Below are 14,890 nucleotides of genomic sequence, written 5' to 3' on the forward strand. Positions count from 1 at the left end.
TTATATTTTGCCTAAAATGAGAATGCACCATAATCAGTGGCGGCTGGTGAATTTTGTTTTAGGTGGGGCTGAAAGTTTGTAAACCAAACCCCTGTAGGGGCGTCATCCTCCCCCAGAAGATTTCTTTGTGATTTTCACATACAAATATTGAAGATCTTTGCTCCTTCTCAACTCTGTGGTGATATATTATTTTCATAAAATACAACCAATAGTATGTTAATGTTTGTTTTTGCAAATGTGTTTATTCTGTAAAGGAATGAGTTAAATGTTTAAAATTGTTTAAACTATTAAAATGACTGGTTAATAGTGCTATTATGAAGTGCAATGTCAGCACTATTTTTTTTCCTGCAATTTCAAATGCACTTGTTTTAATAAATAAATACAGCGTTTTAAAAGCATACACAATCTGTGTAAAAATATTAGTCTGTGGTTAAAAGGACTTGAAAGGACTCGAAACTCAAAATGCAGGACTTGGGACTCGACTTGAGACTTTCCAGTCGTGACTTTGGACTTGACTCGGGACTTGCCTGTCTTGACTCGGGACTTGACTCGAGACTTGAGGGCAAAGACTTGAGACTTACTTGTGACTTGCAAAGCAATGACTTGGTCCCACCTCTGATATACACACATACATATGTGTGTGTGTATATATAGATATATATATATATATATATATATATATATATATATATATATATATATATATATATATATATATGTATTTATATATATATATATATATATGTATTTATATATATATATATATATATATATATATATATATATATATATATATATATATATATATATATATATATATATATATATATATATATATATGTATTTATATGTTTGTGTGTATTTATATGTGTATATATATATATGTTTATATATATATATATGTGTGTGTGTATATATATATATATATGTTTATATATACAGTATATCTTCATATATAATCTCCATCTCCATACTACAATTTTGAGAGACAGTGTCTCCGGTGGCTCAGATAAAATGAGTGTTCTCGCTTATGTTATTAAATATCACAGAAGAAGAGAACAGAGCATGTTCTCTTCCATATTTGTCATTTCAACACCGGCCTGTGTCTTAGAGTTCACACTCAAGTGAACCGCACCAGAGTACGCTCGCAAGTGCTCTCTCATCCTGGGTTCGGATAATGGCCTCCACACTTCACATTGTGCTGCGTCTGCTGTGTGCACACCGTCCAGTCTTGGAGAAGTAACTTGAACTCTGCTTCTTATCCCTACTTCCTGTTAGCGTCCAGCAATCCCAACCAGGCCAGAGACTCCAGCTCCACCCAAGATCCAGGTGAAGGTGAGTTTCTGACTCGGCGGTCCGCCTGAATTGGACTTTTAACATTGAGCCTCCATGTTTATTTTTTTTTGATGTGTTCAGGTTGTTTTGTTTCGCCTTTGACTCTGGGTGGAGAAAGTCCTTCGCTAGACACGTGTCAGTGGGTGGTGGAGCGTCTGCAGGCCGCCAGAAGTCCACAGTAAGTCCTTGACTCATCCTAACGCATTCATTTTTGTTCTTTTTATCTGAATACAACTTCACAAAATTAAAATCGTCCGACCAGTATCGGACGATTTTCAAGAAAAAGTATCAATACTGATCACAAATATCCGCTCTGGTTGAAATGTTTTAGTTTTTTCGTCCCCCAACTGACAAGCTTGCTGATAATTAAGTATCTCCATACACGTAGTGGAGACACTCCCCTAAATGAATAATAATCACCTTCATTGTGGAAAGCAAACTGCATTTCTTGGTATTTCAGGTAACATTATCACTGGAGGACCAGTCTAATGTTACACTAAGAGAGCAAACCAGGAACAGGCAGCTTGAAACAACAGAAGAAATAAGTGCTCTGTAAAGTTTAAGAACTACAGCAGAAAGTCAGCAGTAGTTAACAGGAAATTAACAAGTATATTACAAAAGCAGTGAAGTTGTCACGTTGTGTATATGGTAAATAAAAACAGAATACAATGATTTGCAAATCCTTTTCAACTTATATTCAATTGAATAGACTGCAAAGACAAGATATTTAACATTCACACTGAGAAACGTCATTTTTTTTGGGAAAATAATCATTAACTTAGAATTTAATGGCAGCAACACATTGCAAAAGGCATTTTTACCACTGTGTTACATGGCCTTTCCTTTTAACAACACTCAGTAAAGATTTGGGAACTGAGGAGACCAAATTTTTGAAGCTTCTCAGGTGGAATTCTTTCCCATTCTTGCTTGATGTACAGCTTAAGTTGTTCAACAGTCCGGGGGTCTCCGTTGTGCTATTTTAGGCTTCATAATGCGCCACACATTTTCAATGAGAGACAGGTCTGGACTACAGGCAGGCCAGTCTAGTACCCGCACTCTTTTACTATGAAGCCACGCTGTTGTAACACGTGGCTTGGCATTGTCTTGCTGAAATAAGCAGGGGCGTCCATGATAATGTTGCTTGGTTGGCAACATATGTTGCTCCAAAACATGTATGTACCTTTCAGCATTAATGGTGCGTTCACAGATGTGTAAGTTACCCATGCCTTGGGCACTAATACACCCCCATACCATCACACATGCTGGCTTTTCAACTTTGTGCCTAGAACAATCCGGAAGGTTCTTTTCCTCTTTAATCCGGAGGACACGACGTCCACAGTTTCCAAAAACAATTTGTAATGTGGACTCGTCAGACCACAGAACACTTTTCCACTTTGCATCAGTCCATCTTAAATGAGCTCGGGCCCAGCGAAGCCGACGGCGTTTCTGGGTGTTGTTGATACATTTATTTCGCTTTGCATAGTAGAGTTTTAACTTGCACTTACAGATGTAGCGACCAACTGTAGTTATTTACAGTGGTTTTCTGAAGTGTTCCTGAGCCCATGTGGTGATATCCTTTACACACTGATGTCGCTTTTTGATGCAGTACCGCCTGAGGGATGGAAGGTCACGGGCTTAGCCGCTTACGTGCAGTGATTTCTTTAGATTCTCTGAACTTTTTGATGATATTACGGAGCGTAGATGGTGAAATCCCTAAATTCCTTGCAATAGCTGGTTGAGAAATGTTGTTCTTAAACAATTTGCTCACGCATTTGTTGACAAAGTGGCGACCCTCGTCCCGTCCTTGTTTGTGAACGACTGAACATTTCATGGAAGCTGATTTTATACACCCACCTGTTCCCGATTAGCCTGTTCACCAAATAAGTGCTTGATGTGCAATCCTCAACTTTCTCAGTCTTTTTTGCCGCTTGTGCCAGCTTTTTCGAAACATGTTGCAGGCATCAAATTCCAAATGAGCTAATATTTGCAAAAATTAACAAAGTTTACCAGTGCGAACGTTAAATATCTTGTCTTTGCAGTCTATTCAATTGAATAAAAGGATTAGCAAAATATTGTATTCTGTTTTTATTTACCATTTACACAACGTGACAACTTCACTGGTTTTGGGGTTTTGTATATGGAGCATCACAGTTGTCTCCATCCCCTCGTAGAAACCCGGAGGCCGCCGAGCAGGACCTAAACAAATCCCCCATCTTGCGCCACTACTCGGACGAAGCGGTGGAAGCGGAGGAAAATAAAGGGGCGACCAAACCCGACGCACAGCCTGACGCCAACAAGGGCCCCGGGGCGCCGGAGAAGACCAAGCGGGGCCCTCCTCGGAGGAAACTACATTACAGGATCAACGACGGAACCTCGTTCATCTAGTATCCTTTGTAGTTATCACCTTTTAGGAAGCCATTGCTGTTGACCCTTGACCCTGCTGCCTCAGCTACCCATCAGGCAACATGGCGGTGTGTCACAGCCACTCCGGTCTGACCTCCGGAGGCTTCTACAGCAACGTCTTCACCGACAACAAGGCTCCCTTCGTCCTGTGCTCCATCACCATGTACGGCCACGGTCACGTCACACACCCTGTCAGGTGGGTCCACTCATGCACGTCAGCGCTTCATACCTCTAAAGGCCTTAGTGGCCACATGCGTGGACAGCACCTTTTAGCTCTTATTTCCAAAATTGTGTACACTTGTCAGGGTTCAAACACTGATGACATTTATTAAACAAGACAAGAGGCAAAGAATTAAACAGAGACAGAATTCAATTCGGACTCAATATATTGAGGAGAGTCGCCCGGACATTGTGTCCTTCTACAATCTCCGGCACGCTCTGCCAAAAGATTGTATGCCTCCTTCTTTTATTTTGGACCCTCTCCGACCACATGGCCACGGCTGTTTCCAAAGGACAAAGGTCGCAAAAAGTTCACAGAAAAGGTCGTAAACAATTCACAGAAAGGGTCAGTTCAAAAAGAGTTTGTAAAATAGTTCAAAAAGAGGTCCGTAAAATAGTTCAAAAAGAGTTCGAAAAATACTTCAAAAAGAGTTAGTCTGGAAATTGGGCAGATCCTGTCATCTTGGGCCAGAACAACATCCTTCTGTTGATTACCATACATGAGAGAAAACAGAAAAACCGTCATGTGGAGTTTTACGAGCCGTACTCTTGGTAGGCCTCAAAGACAGCCCCTGTCCTTTTGCCTGGAACTCATTTCAACACAAAGTTTTCTGCGATAACTTACAAACAATTATTCTAACACACTACTGCAGTGTTTTTCAGCCACTGTGCCGCTTAAACCAAAAAGTGCCGCTAAGAAAAGGCATTGAAGCTTAGGGAGGGCTATGCAACATTAAACTAAAACCGAACTGGCTGCAAAGTCAACAAAAACAGAATGCTGGACGACAGCAAAGACTTACAGCGCGTGGAGCAGACGGCGTCCACAAAGTGCATCCGTACATGACGTGACAATCGACAAAGAAGGATAGCGTCCGCACAACTTAAATAGTCTTGATTGCCAAAACAAAGCAGGTGCGGGGAATAGCGCTCAAGGAAGACATGAAACTGCTACAGGAAAATACCAACAAAAACAGGAAAAGCCACCGAAATAGGAGCGCAAGACAAGAACTAAAACACGACACACAGAAAAAGCGTCGTGATGTGACAGGTTGTGACAGTACACCTACTTTGAGACAAGAGCTATAGTGACGCATGCTTGTTGTGGTTTGAATTCATATCCAACAATTGCGAAAAATGACTTTTTACTGTCAATATCGGCTGCTGAGTTTCCTTTTTCAATGATTTCTGCTTGTTGTGTGCCTTGGGATTTTTTTTCAATGAAGAAAATGTGCCTTGGCTCAGAAAAGGTTGAAAAACACTGCACTACTGAATTGGGGTCTTATGGCCACTTATGTGGACACTTATACTGCCCTTTGGTGGTGTCAGAAGAGTATAACATACAATGGAATTTGGAAGAAAAAAAAAGTGTAAAAATAAGAATTTGCATGTCACTACACATGAAGTACACGTTTGTGTACTTATGGACTAAGTTCATCATATCAAAAGATGATTTTTAGTTTTTATTCTAATTTAGGGTCCAATAAGCCCAAATAGCATTAAAAAAGCATGTAAACAAACAGCTTGGACCTTAAGAGTTTAAATAAATACTAGTAAAAATATATATTTTACAAACAGAAAATGACAGGAATGTACACATGATCCCATGCTTACATCTCATTGTGCAACATGTGAATGTTTTAATGGGAACCAAATGCGATATCTGAAAGGGGTGCACATTATTTCCAAAGCAGGACCCCCACCCAGGCATACAATACTAGTACCGTATTTTCCGGACCATAGGGCGCACCGGATTATAAGCCGCACTCCCGATGAATGGTCTATTTTTTTTTATCAAATGTGTGCTTATTCTACTGTCATTTATTAAGAATCTAAATTTATAAATATTAATCATGAAATGCTGTTGTTATATTAATCTAAAGGCCTTAGTGGCCACATGCGTGGACGGCACCTTTTAGCTCTTATTTCCAAAATTGTGTACACTACTGAATTGGGGTCTTATGGCCGCTTATGTGGACACTTATACTGCCATCTGGTGGTGTCAGAAGAGTATAACATACAATGGAATTTGGAAAAAAAAGAGTGTAAAAATAAGAATGAGCATGTCACTAAACATGAAGTACACGTTTGTGTACTTATGGACTAAGTTCATCATATCAAGATGATTTTTAGTTTTTATTCTAATTAGGGTCCAATAAGCCCAAATAGCATAAAAAAAGCATGTAAACAAACAGCTTGGGCCTTAAGAGGTTAAGACCACATGATGTCGCACTAAAGCGGACATTTTATTTTCCCTCCTTACAGTTCCGCCATCACCGCCGTGTGGGACCAGCTGGGTGGGTTCATCTGCGACCGCAACGGCAACATGAAGCAGGAGTGGAGCTGGAAGTTGGACGAAGACGTGCAGGAGAAGATTGTTGTAAAGGTGACGTTAGGTACCCCATCTTCAGATTGTAATACACACACGCGGTATAACAGTATAAGCTGCGATATAATGACAACATGTTTTGTATAGAATTGTGCCGCCCTCATCCTACTTCAGTTACTGCGAGGTAGGATTATTACTAGAGATGTCCGATAATGGCTTTTTTGCCGATATCCGATATTCCGATATTGTCCAACTCTTAATTACCGATTCCGATATCAACTGATACCGATATATACAGTCGTGGAATTAACACATTATTTGGGACATGCTCTCCCTGAGAGAGCATGAGGAGGTTGAGTTGGGGGGGGGGGTTTGAGGTGTTTAGGGGGTAGCGGGGGGTGTATATTGTAGCGCCTCGGAAGAGTTAGTGCTGCAAGGGGTTCTGGGTATTTGTTCTGTTGTGTTTATGTTGTGTTACGGTGCGGATGTTCTCCCGAAATGTGTTTGTCATTCTTGTTTGGTGTGGGTTCACAGTGTGGCGCATATTTGTAACAGTGTTAAAGTTGTTTATACGGCTACCCTCCGTGTGACCTGTATGGCTGTTGACCAAGTATGCGTTGCATTCACTTGTTTGTGTGTGAAAAGCCGTAGATATTATGTGACTGGGCCAGCACGCAAAGGCAGCCGATACCGATAATTCCCGATATTACATTTTAAAGCATTTATCGGCCGATAATATCGGCAGCCCGATATTATCGGACATCTCTAATTACTACTTATAAATCAAATATTTTTATTAGGGGTGTCAAATTTTTTTTATTTTCAAATGAACTGCGATTCTAATTTGTAACGATTCCTAAGCAATTAAAAAAATTCAAAATCACTTAAAAAAAAAAAGTATATATATATATACACTATACTGCCAAAAGTATTTGGCCACCCATCCAAATGATCAGAATCAGGTGTCCTAATCACTTTGCACAGGTGTATAAAATGAAGCACTTCGGTTTGGAGACTGTTTCTACAAACATTTGTGAAAGAATGGGCCGTTAGCCTGCATGTCGATGTGTATTCCAACTGACAGGGCAAAATATATTTTCGACAAATAAAACGTGTATATGGGTAGCGTCAGTGCCTTTTTCCTTCTCAATATACTGATACACTGAGGAAATGAGTTCCAACATTAGCACGGCTGTCATCATGGCAAGGCGAAACGTATGGAGACAGCCAAATCACAGGATAAAAAAAATTCCTCATTGGTGTTTGCATATTGTGGACTACATGCACCAAGTTATATGGCAATCTGAAAGGTTTGAAACAAAGCCAGGCATACCTTGGTAAAATGTCCCCTCTTTAGTTTTGGGCGTGCATTGATATATAAAAGGTTTATTTGAAATAGGGACAGATACAGAAACATAGATATCTGAAACAGCTATCCAATGTATGCATCATAGTGTTTGTAGCCAAAGCTCATTTACAACACTTGTCCCCAACAACAACAACAACACGGATCTAACATCATTAAAATAGGAAAATAAAAAGAATGAGGCAAAGAGGAGTCGATAATAATGATAATAGTAATAATACAGACAAAGTGCAAACTAGATAAAAGCCAATAATAATAATAATTAAAGCTGCAAGCAGCGTTGGTCGGGTCCGCCTTTTTGGCAGGTGCTAGTCCTAGGTGTCCCAATACTTTTGTCCAGTGGTAGTCCTGAGTGAGACCTACATAGAGGTTTTTGTTTCGTGTCTCTACGATATTCCTACTGGGAGTTAGAGGAAGTTGTGTCTGAGTTCACATTGTCATTATAGGGTATTGTGTGTAGAATTTTGAGGACAAAGAAGGAATAATTGCATTTTCGTGGTCATTTTTGGCACCGGAGCGGCATCAGTGCTGCGGGTCTTTGAAGGCTCGTAAAATCAAAACGGTAGCACTAATCACAACTCTTTCGTCAACTTTTAATCAGAAGGGTTCAATCTCTCTCCTGTAGCAGTTTGAAGCCGAAACGACAAACGCGCTCGGAGGAGATAACGTTTGATGTTTGGTGACCGGTTGTAACAAAAATGTTGTTTTGAAGGAGGAATAGCAAACTTCCTGTTGATTTTTGCTGAAGGATGTCAATCTATGAAATGTAGATCTAGGCGCGACCTTTGATTTTTGCTGAAGGATGTCAATCTATGAAATGTAGGTCTAGGCGAGACCTACATAGAGGTATTTGTTTCATGTCTCTAAGACGTTCCTACCGGAAGTTACAAGCAGTTTTGTCTGAGTTTTCCTCTAAAAAGCAGTTTTTTCTCTGTTTTTTTCAAAAATTATGTAGAGCACAATTGTGAGTTTTGGGGTTCGGTTTTTTTTTTAGATCTTAAATTCCACAAGTCCCGATGTGTGTAAGAAGTTTGGTGAGTTTTGAAGTATTTTAAGGGGGTCAAATTAGAGGTCAAGGACGCAAAAAGGAGTGTTTTTAGTACATTTTTGTCTAAAATGGGAAATTGCCAACTTCTTGTTGGTTTTTGCCCGAGGTTTTTGTTTCATGTCTCTACGACCTTCCTAGTGGGAGTTAGAGTCAGTTCTCTTCCTAGGGGGCGCTAGAGCGCAATTGTGATTTTTGGGGTTTGGTTTTTTGACTATGTGGTCCGGACTTCTTTTCGAATGTGTGTAAAAAATTTGGTGAGTTTTGAAGCATGTTAAGGGGGGCAAAGTAGTGCGCAACGGTGCGGAAGAATAATAATAAAACCTTACAATAACAATAGGTTCCTTTGTAACCAGTACAAAGGACTCCCTGAGGGTTGGTTTTTGCCCGAGGATGTGAAATTATGAATTGTAGGTCTAAATAAGACCTACATACTGGTTTTTGTTTCATGTCTCTACGACCTTCCTAGTGGGAGTTAGAGTCAGTTCTCTTCCTAGGGGGCGCTAGAGTGCAATTGTGATTTTTGGGGTTTGGTTTTTTGACTATGTGGTCTGGACTTCTTTTCGAATGTGTGTAAAAAATTTGGTGAGTTTTGAAGCATGTTAAGGGGGGCAAAGTAGTGCGCAACGGTGCGGAAGAATAATAATAAAACCTTACAATAACAATAGGTTCCTTTGTAACCAGTACAAAGGACTCCCTGAGGGAGTCCTTTGTACTGGTTACAGGGCGGACCCTAATAATAATAACAGACAAAGTGCAAACTAGATAAGAACCAATTAGTAACAATTAGTAAAAACTAAACATGGGAACACGATTGTTGCTCAACTAGCCACCATTTTGTTTGTTTATTGAAAGTGCTTAGGCTGCTAAGCATGCTCTACTTGTTTTCACCAGTATAACCATTGCTAGCGTTGGTTGTAGTTGGTTTTAGTCCTTGTTTTCTGATAGTACTGACAATAACCATATGATTGCCATTTGTTGTGATATTGTACGCAGACATGACGTACTTCTTCCTGAAAATAGCCTCATTTCTGTGTAAAATGTGTTGGTTAGAGATTTGTTATCGACAAAACGCTTGTTTATTCAGCTATTATGGTCCCAGCTCCTCAACCCCTAGTAAGAGGCAGTGGTAGTTTTGAAGTTCCTTAGAGTAGCCCAGTCCATCCAGCTGGATGTCAGGTTCAAACACTGATGACATCTATTAAACCAGGGGTCACCAACGCAGTGCCCGCGGGCACCAGGTCGCCCGTAAGGACCAGATGAGTCGCCCGCTGGCCTGTTCTAAAAATAGCTCAAATAGCAGCACTTACCAGTGAGCTGCCTCTATTTTTTAAATTCTATTTATTTACTAGCAAGCTGGTCTCGCTTTGCCCGACATTTTGAATTCTAAGAGAGACAAAACTCAAATAGAATTTGAAAATCCAAGAAAATATTTTAAAGACTTGGTCTAAAGACTTGGTCTTCACTTGTTTAAATAAATTCATTATTTTTTTTACTTTCTTATAACTTTCAGAAAGACAATTTTAGAGAAAAAATACAACCTTAAAAATGATTTTAGGATTTTTAAACACATATACCTTTTTACCTTTTAAATTCCTTCCTCTTCTTTCCTGACAATTTAAATCAATGTTCAAGTAAATTAATTTTTTTTATTGCAAAGAATAATAAATACATTTTAATTTAATTCTTCATTTTAGCTTCTGTTTTTTCGACGAAGAATATTTGTGAAATATTTCTTCAAACTAATTATGATTAAAATTCAAAAAAATTATTCTGGCAAATCTACAAAATCTGTAGAATCAAATTTAAATCTTATTTCAAAGTCTTTTGAATTTCTTTTAAAAATTTTGTTCTGGAAAATCTAGAAGAAATAATGATTTGTCTTTGTTAGAAATATAGCTTGGTCCAATTTGTTATATATTCTAACAAAGTGCAGATTGGATTTTAACCTATTTAAAACATGTCATCAAAATTCTAAAATTAATCTTAATCAGGAAAAATTACTAATGATGTTCCATAACTTCTTTTTTAAATTTTTTCAAAAAGATTCGAATTAGCTAGTTTTTCTCTTCTTTTTTTCGGTCGAATTTTAAAGAGTCGAAATTGAAGATAAACTATGTTTCAAAATTTAATTGTCATTTTTTTCGTGATTTCTCCTCTTTTAAACCATTCAATTAAGTGTAAATATCATTAATTATTAATAATAACATAGAGTTAAAGTAAATTGAGCAAATTGGCTATTTCTGGCAATTTATTTAAGCGTGTATCAAACTGGTAGCCCTTCGCATTAATCAGTACCCAAGAAGTAGCTCTTGGTTTCAAAAAGGTTGGTGACCCCTGTATTAAACAGACAAGAAGCAAGGAATCATTTCAGTTCAATTTGGCTCAATGAGGAGAGACGTTTGGGGCTGCACACTCAGTTACAATCTCCCGCCACGCTCTAAGGCACAGCCCATGTGCTCCTCTATTTATTTGGGAGGTCCCTGGTTACATCACTGAGGCTGCTTCTGAAGGAAAGGGGGGGTAATTTTAGCAGCCCCAGTTAGACACAATATATGATTATTCAGAAATGCAAATGTGCTGACACTCGTGATATCGCCCTGTCTCTGCTTTGTCTGCGTCACGGTACTCGATGTTCTGGACACAAACACTGATTTTTTTTAAATTTTTTTATTATTACATATGACTCCTTTTTAACTGTAGCAGCTTTCAGTTTTCTTTATTTTGCACGCGATGAAGTTGTCTGGAAGACATTATTAGTGACAAGATTGATCACAATGACTTTAAAAAAACAAAACCTGGCAGGACCTCGTCACAGCATGACATGTTAACGATGGGTCGGTACAGGTGCGTTCAATCACATATCGATGCGTCTGCCTCCTTTTTGTATGCTTTGTGTCATTTCTGCAAGCTGCAGCGTGTCTCCGTGGAGTAAACGTGACTGCGCTTCCTGCAGGTGTCGAAGGGAATCTCCGTGCAGCTGCACAGCAGCACGTCGGCCGTGCTCTGCTTCAAGTGTGACAAGCAGAAAGTTCTGCTGCCGATCACTGCTGTCCCTTACCTCGCCAAGGAGCCGGTGAGCATCATTGTTATGTAACCGGTCTGATTTCAATGAGTTTTTGGGGGGGATATTTGGTAGAAAGAGACATTAAAAGTCTTGTTTCCATCCTTTAAATCAGGGGTCCCCAAACTTTTTGACTCGGGGGCCGCATTGGGTTAAAAAAATTTGGCCCGGGGCCGGGCTGTATATATATATATATATATATATATGTCTTAATTAGATTATCCAAAAAATAGTGCTCGATACCGTGGTAGAGCGTAATATGTATGTGTGGGAAAAAAATCACAAGACTATTTCATCTCTACAGGCCTGTTTCATGAGGGGTTTTCCTCAATCCTCAGGACATTTTAATGGAAGCATTCACATACCATGGTGCCCTATATAAACCATGGTATGTGAATGCTTCCATTAAAATCTCCTGAGGATTGAGGAAAACCCCTCATGAAACAGGCCTGTAGAGATGAAATAGTCTTGTGATTTTTTCCCACACACACATATATATATATATATATATATATATATATATATATATATATATATATATATATATATATATATATATATATATATATATATATATATATATATATACATTGTCTTTATATTCCAGCGAGTTAATCCGTTTTGTCATTTAACATCAATTAACATTGATGTTCATCAACATTTAACATTGTCACATTATTGATGGGAAAATTTATTTTTAGACAATATGATTTGCCTGAGCGGCTATGAGACACTGAAAGTAACAAACAGTAGAAAATGGATTAGAAAAAAAAATAAAGAAAAAAAATAAATTAAAAAATTAAAAATTAAATAAATTTTTTTTTTTTTAACTTGGGACTTCCCGTGTGCCGCATTTTGGATTCCTCAATCCTCAGGAGATTTTAATGGAAGCATTCACATACCATGGTGCCCTATATAAACCATGGTATGTGAATGCTTCCATTAAAATCTCCTGAGGATTGAGGAAAACCCCTCATGAAACAGGCCTGTAGAGATGAAATAGTTTTGTGATTTTTTTCCCACACATACATATATATATATATATATATATATATATATATATATATATATATATATATATATATATATATATATATATATATATATATATATATATATATATATATATATATATATATATATATATACATTGTCTTTATATTCCAGCGAGTTAATCCGTTTTGTCATTTAACATCAACTAACATTGATGTTCATCAACATTTAACATTGTCACATTATTGATGGGAAAATTTATTTTTAGACAATATGATTTGCCTGAGCGGCTAGGAGAAACTGAAAGTAACAAACGGTAGAAAATAAAAATAAAGAAAAAAAATAAATTAAAAAATTAAAAATTAAATTAAATTTTTTTTTTTTAACTTGGGACTTCCCGTGGGCCACATTTTGGATGCTGGGGGGCCGGATCCGCCCCGCGGGCCGTAGTTTGGGGACCCCTGCTTTAGATCGTTTATTTTCAGACTTGTTTCTACACTTAAACTGAAAAGTCAAAGGTTGCACTGGTCGTCTTTGATACACTGCAAAAACTGAAATCTAAGTAAGATTAAATATCTCAAATAAGGGTGATAGTTGCTTATTTTCTGTCTGATAAGATCATTCTTCTCACTAAGCAGATTTTATGTTAGAGTGTTTTACTTGTTTTAAGAGTTTTGGTCCTAAATGATCGGCTTGTTGCTGAGATTTGATGAGCTATATTGAGTAAAACATGCTTGAAACTAGAATATCAACTGTTGCAAAGCTGTGTCATCAACACTCACAAGTATAAAACTACTTTTTTAAAGTAATCATTTCTTATTTCAAGCATGAAAAAAAAAAAATCATGATTTTGACACAATTGTGTCTCATAATTAAAATGGATGACAGCCAAATGGACTTTGCTGTTTTATTTTCAATGAAACAATAGAAAATACGTAGTTATATAGTAGTACAGTTGGCACAGTACAGTAAACTGACAGTTAATATTTAAACATTTAACATGTGACATTTCAAACAATTTTGAACAGAAATAGTTCATGCACATTCCGATAAATTCCTCAAAATTACAATTAACATTTTTTTGGCCGGGGGCCGGGCTGTATATATGCGCACTAATTGACTGAAAGAGCACGCACTTGGTGCGATGATGTCATGTTGTCGATGGAAAAATGCATTTTTAGGCCATATGATTTGCCTGAGCGGCTAGTAGACCCCGAGAGTAACAAGCGCTTGCCTTGTTGCCTTTCCATTAAGAACAATAAATTAGTTTTTAGTATAAGTTTGCTGGTTTCAAGAAATGTAATGCATATCATTATGTCAAGATAATGGCACTAGCATTTACTTCATTTAAGAATATTTTTCAACATATTGAGCAAAAAGGTCTCTTTTTTTTCTACAAAGAAAAGTGCACATGTTATTAGTGAGAATATACTTATTTTAAGGTATTTTTGGGTTCATTGAGGTTAGCTAATTTTACTTGTTTTGAAAAGTCTTGACAAGCCAAATTTTCTTGTTCTATTGGCAGATCATTTTGCTTAGTTCAAGTAAAATACCCCTCATTTTCGTTTTTTTTTTTTCTTGTTTTTGAACACTGACTTTTTGCAGTGTAGAGTTTGTGCATCAGAGGTGCTAAAACCAGTCCAATGTAGGTCAATATATAAATATGCTGTTTTAGTGCTATAATTGACCAAGGAAACAAGTCTAATGTCTAATAATACATCTTATTTCACCTATAAGTAGCATCATTTGTCTCTAAATTGTTATAAGTACACCTCTGCATATCATTGTGTCCTCATTGATATTAAAGAAAACCAAAAAAAGAGGAAATCAATATACATCAACTTACAACAAAGAATAACTATTAAAATAGTTCTCTGTTCTTCTGTCCGGACGAGGACGACAAGACCAGAAATACACGAGAAAAACAAAACAACCTTTTGTCTTATTGTCTCTCATACTGGTTGTGTACAAAATACCCCCCCCCCAAAAAAAGTGCAGTTCCCCTTTGACTCAGGTATGAACTAAAATTAAACAATTTGTGCTGATTTTTTGTGTGTAATAAATACACATGAGGAAGTCAAAATTAATGGCTACAATAAGCACAATTTTGTAAAAGCATGACACTGATGTGTCATGTAG

At 37.6% G+C, this 14,890-nt stretch overlaps 1 protein-coding gene across 2 annotated transcripts in view; it reads left to right on the top strand.

Annotated features, from left to right (window-relative positions):
- The window catches only part of LOC133647017 (uncharacterized protein C3orf20-like), an 85,171-nt gene that overhangs the window by 52,956 nt on the left and 17,325 nt on the right, over nt 1-14,890 (top strand). For both annotated transcript variants that reach the window (XR_009825412.1, XM_062043056.1), the window contains exons 7-12: nt 1,279-1,335; nt 1,417-1,513; nt 3,507-3,719; nt 3,785-3,934; nt 6,220-6,340; nt 11,651-11,770. Coding sequence is in view for 1 of the 2 variants with exons in the window: in XM_062043056.1 (XP_061899040.1) it covers nt 1,279-1,335; nt 1,417-1,513; nt 3,507-3,719; nt 3,785-3,934; nt 6,220-6,340; nt 11,651-11,770 (758 nt within the window). In the remaining variant the exon portion in view is untranslated. The remainder of the gene's footprint in view (nt 1-1,278; nt 1,336-1,416; nt 1,514-3,506; nt 3,720-3,784; nt 3,935-6,219; nt 6,341-11,650; nt 11,771-14,890) is intronic.

The sequence above is a fragment of the Entelurus aequoreus genome, linkage group LG03, assembly GCF_033978785.1.
Source record: "Entelurus aequoreus isolate RoL-2023_Sb linkage group LG03, RoL_Eaeq_v1.1, whole genome shotgun sequence".
Classification (NCBI taxonomy): domain Eukaryota; kingdom Metazoa; phylum Chordata; class Actinopteri; order Syngnathiformes; family Syngnathidae; genus Entelurus; species Entelurus aequoreus.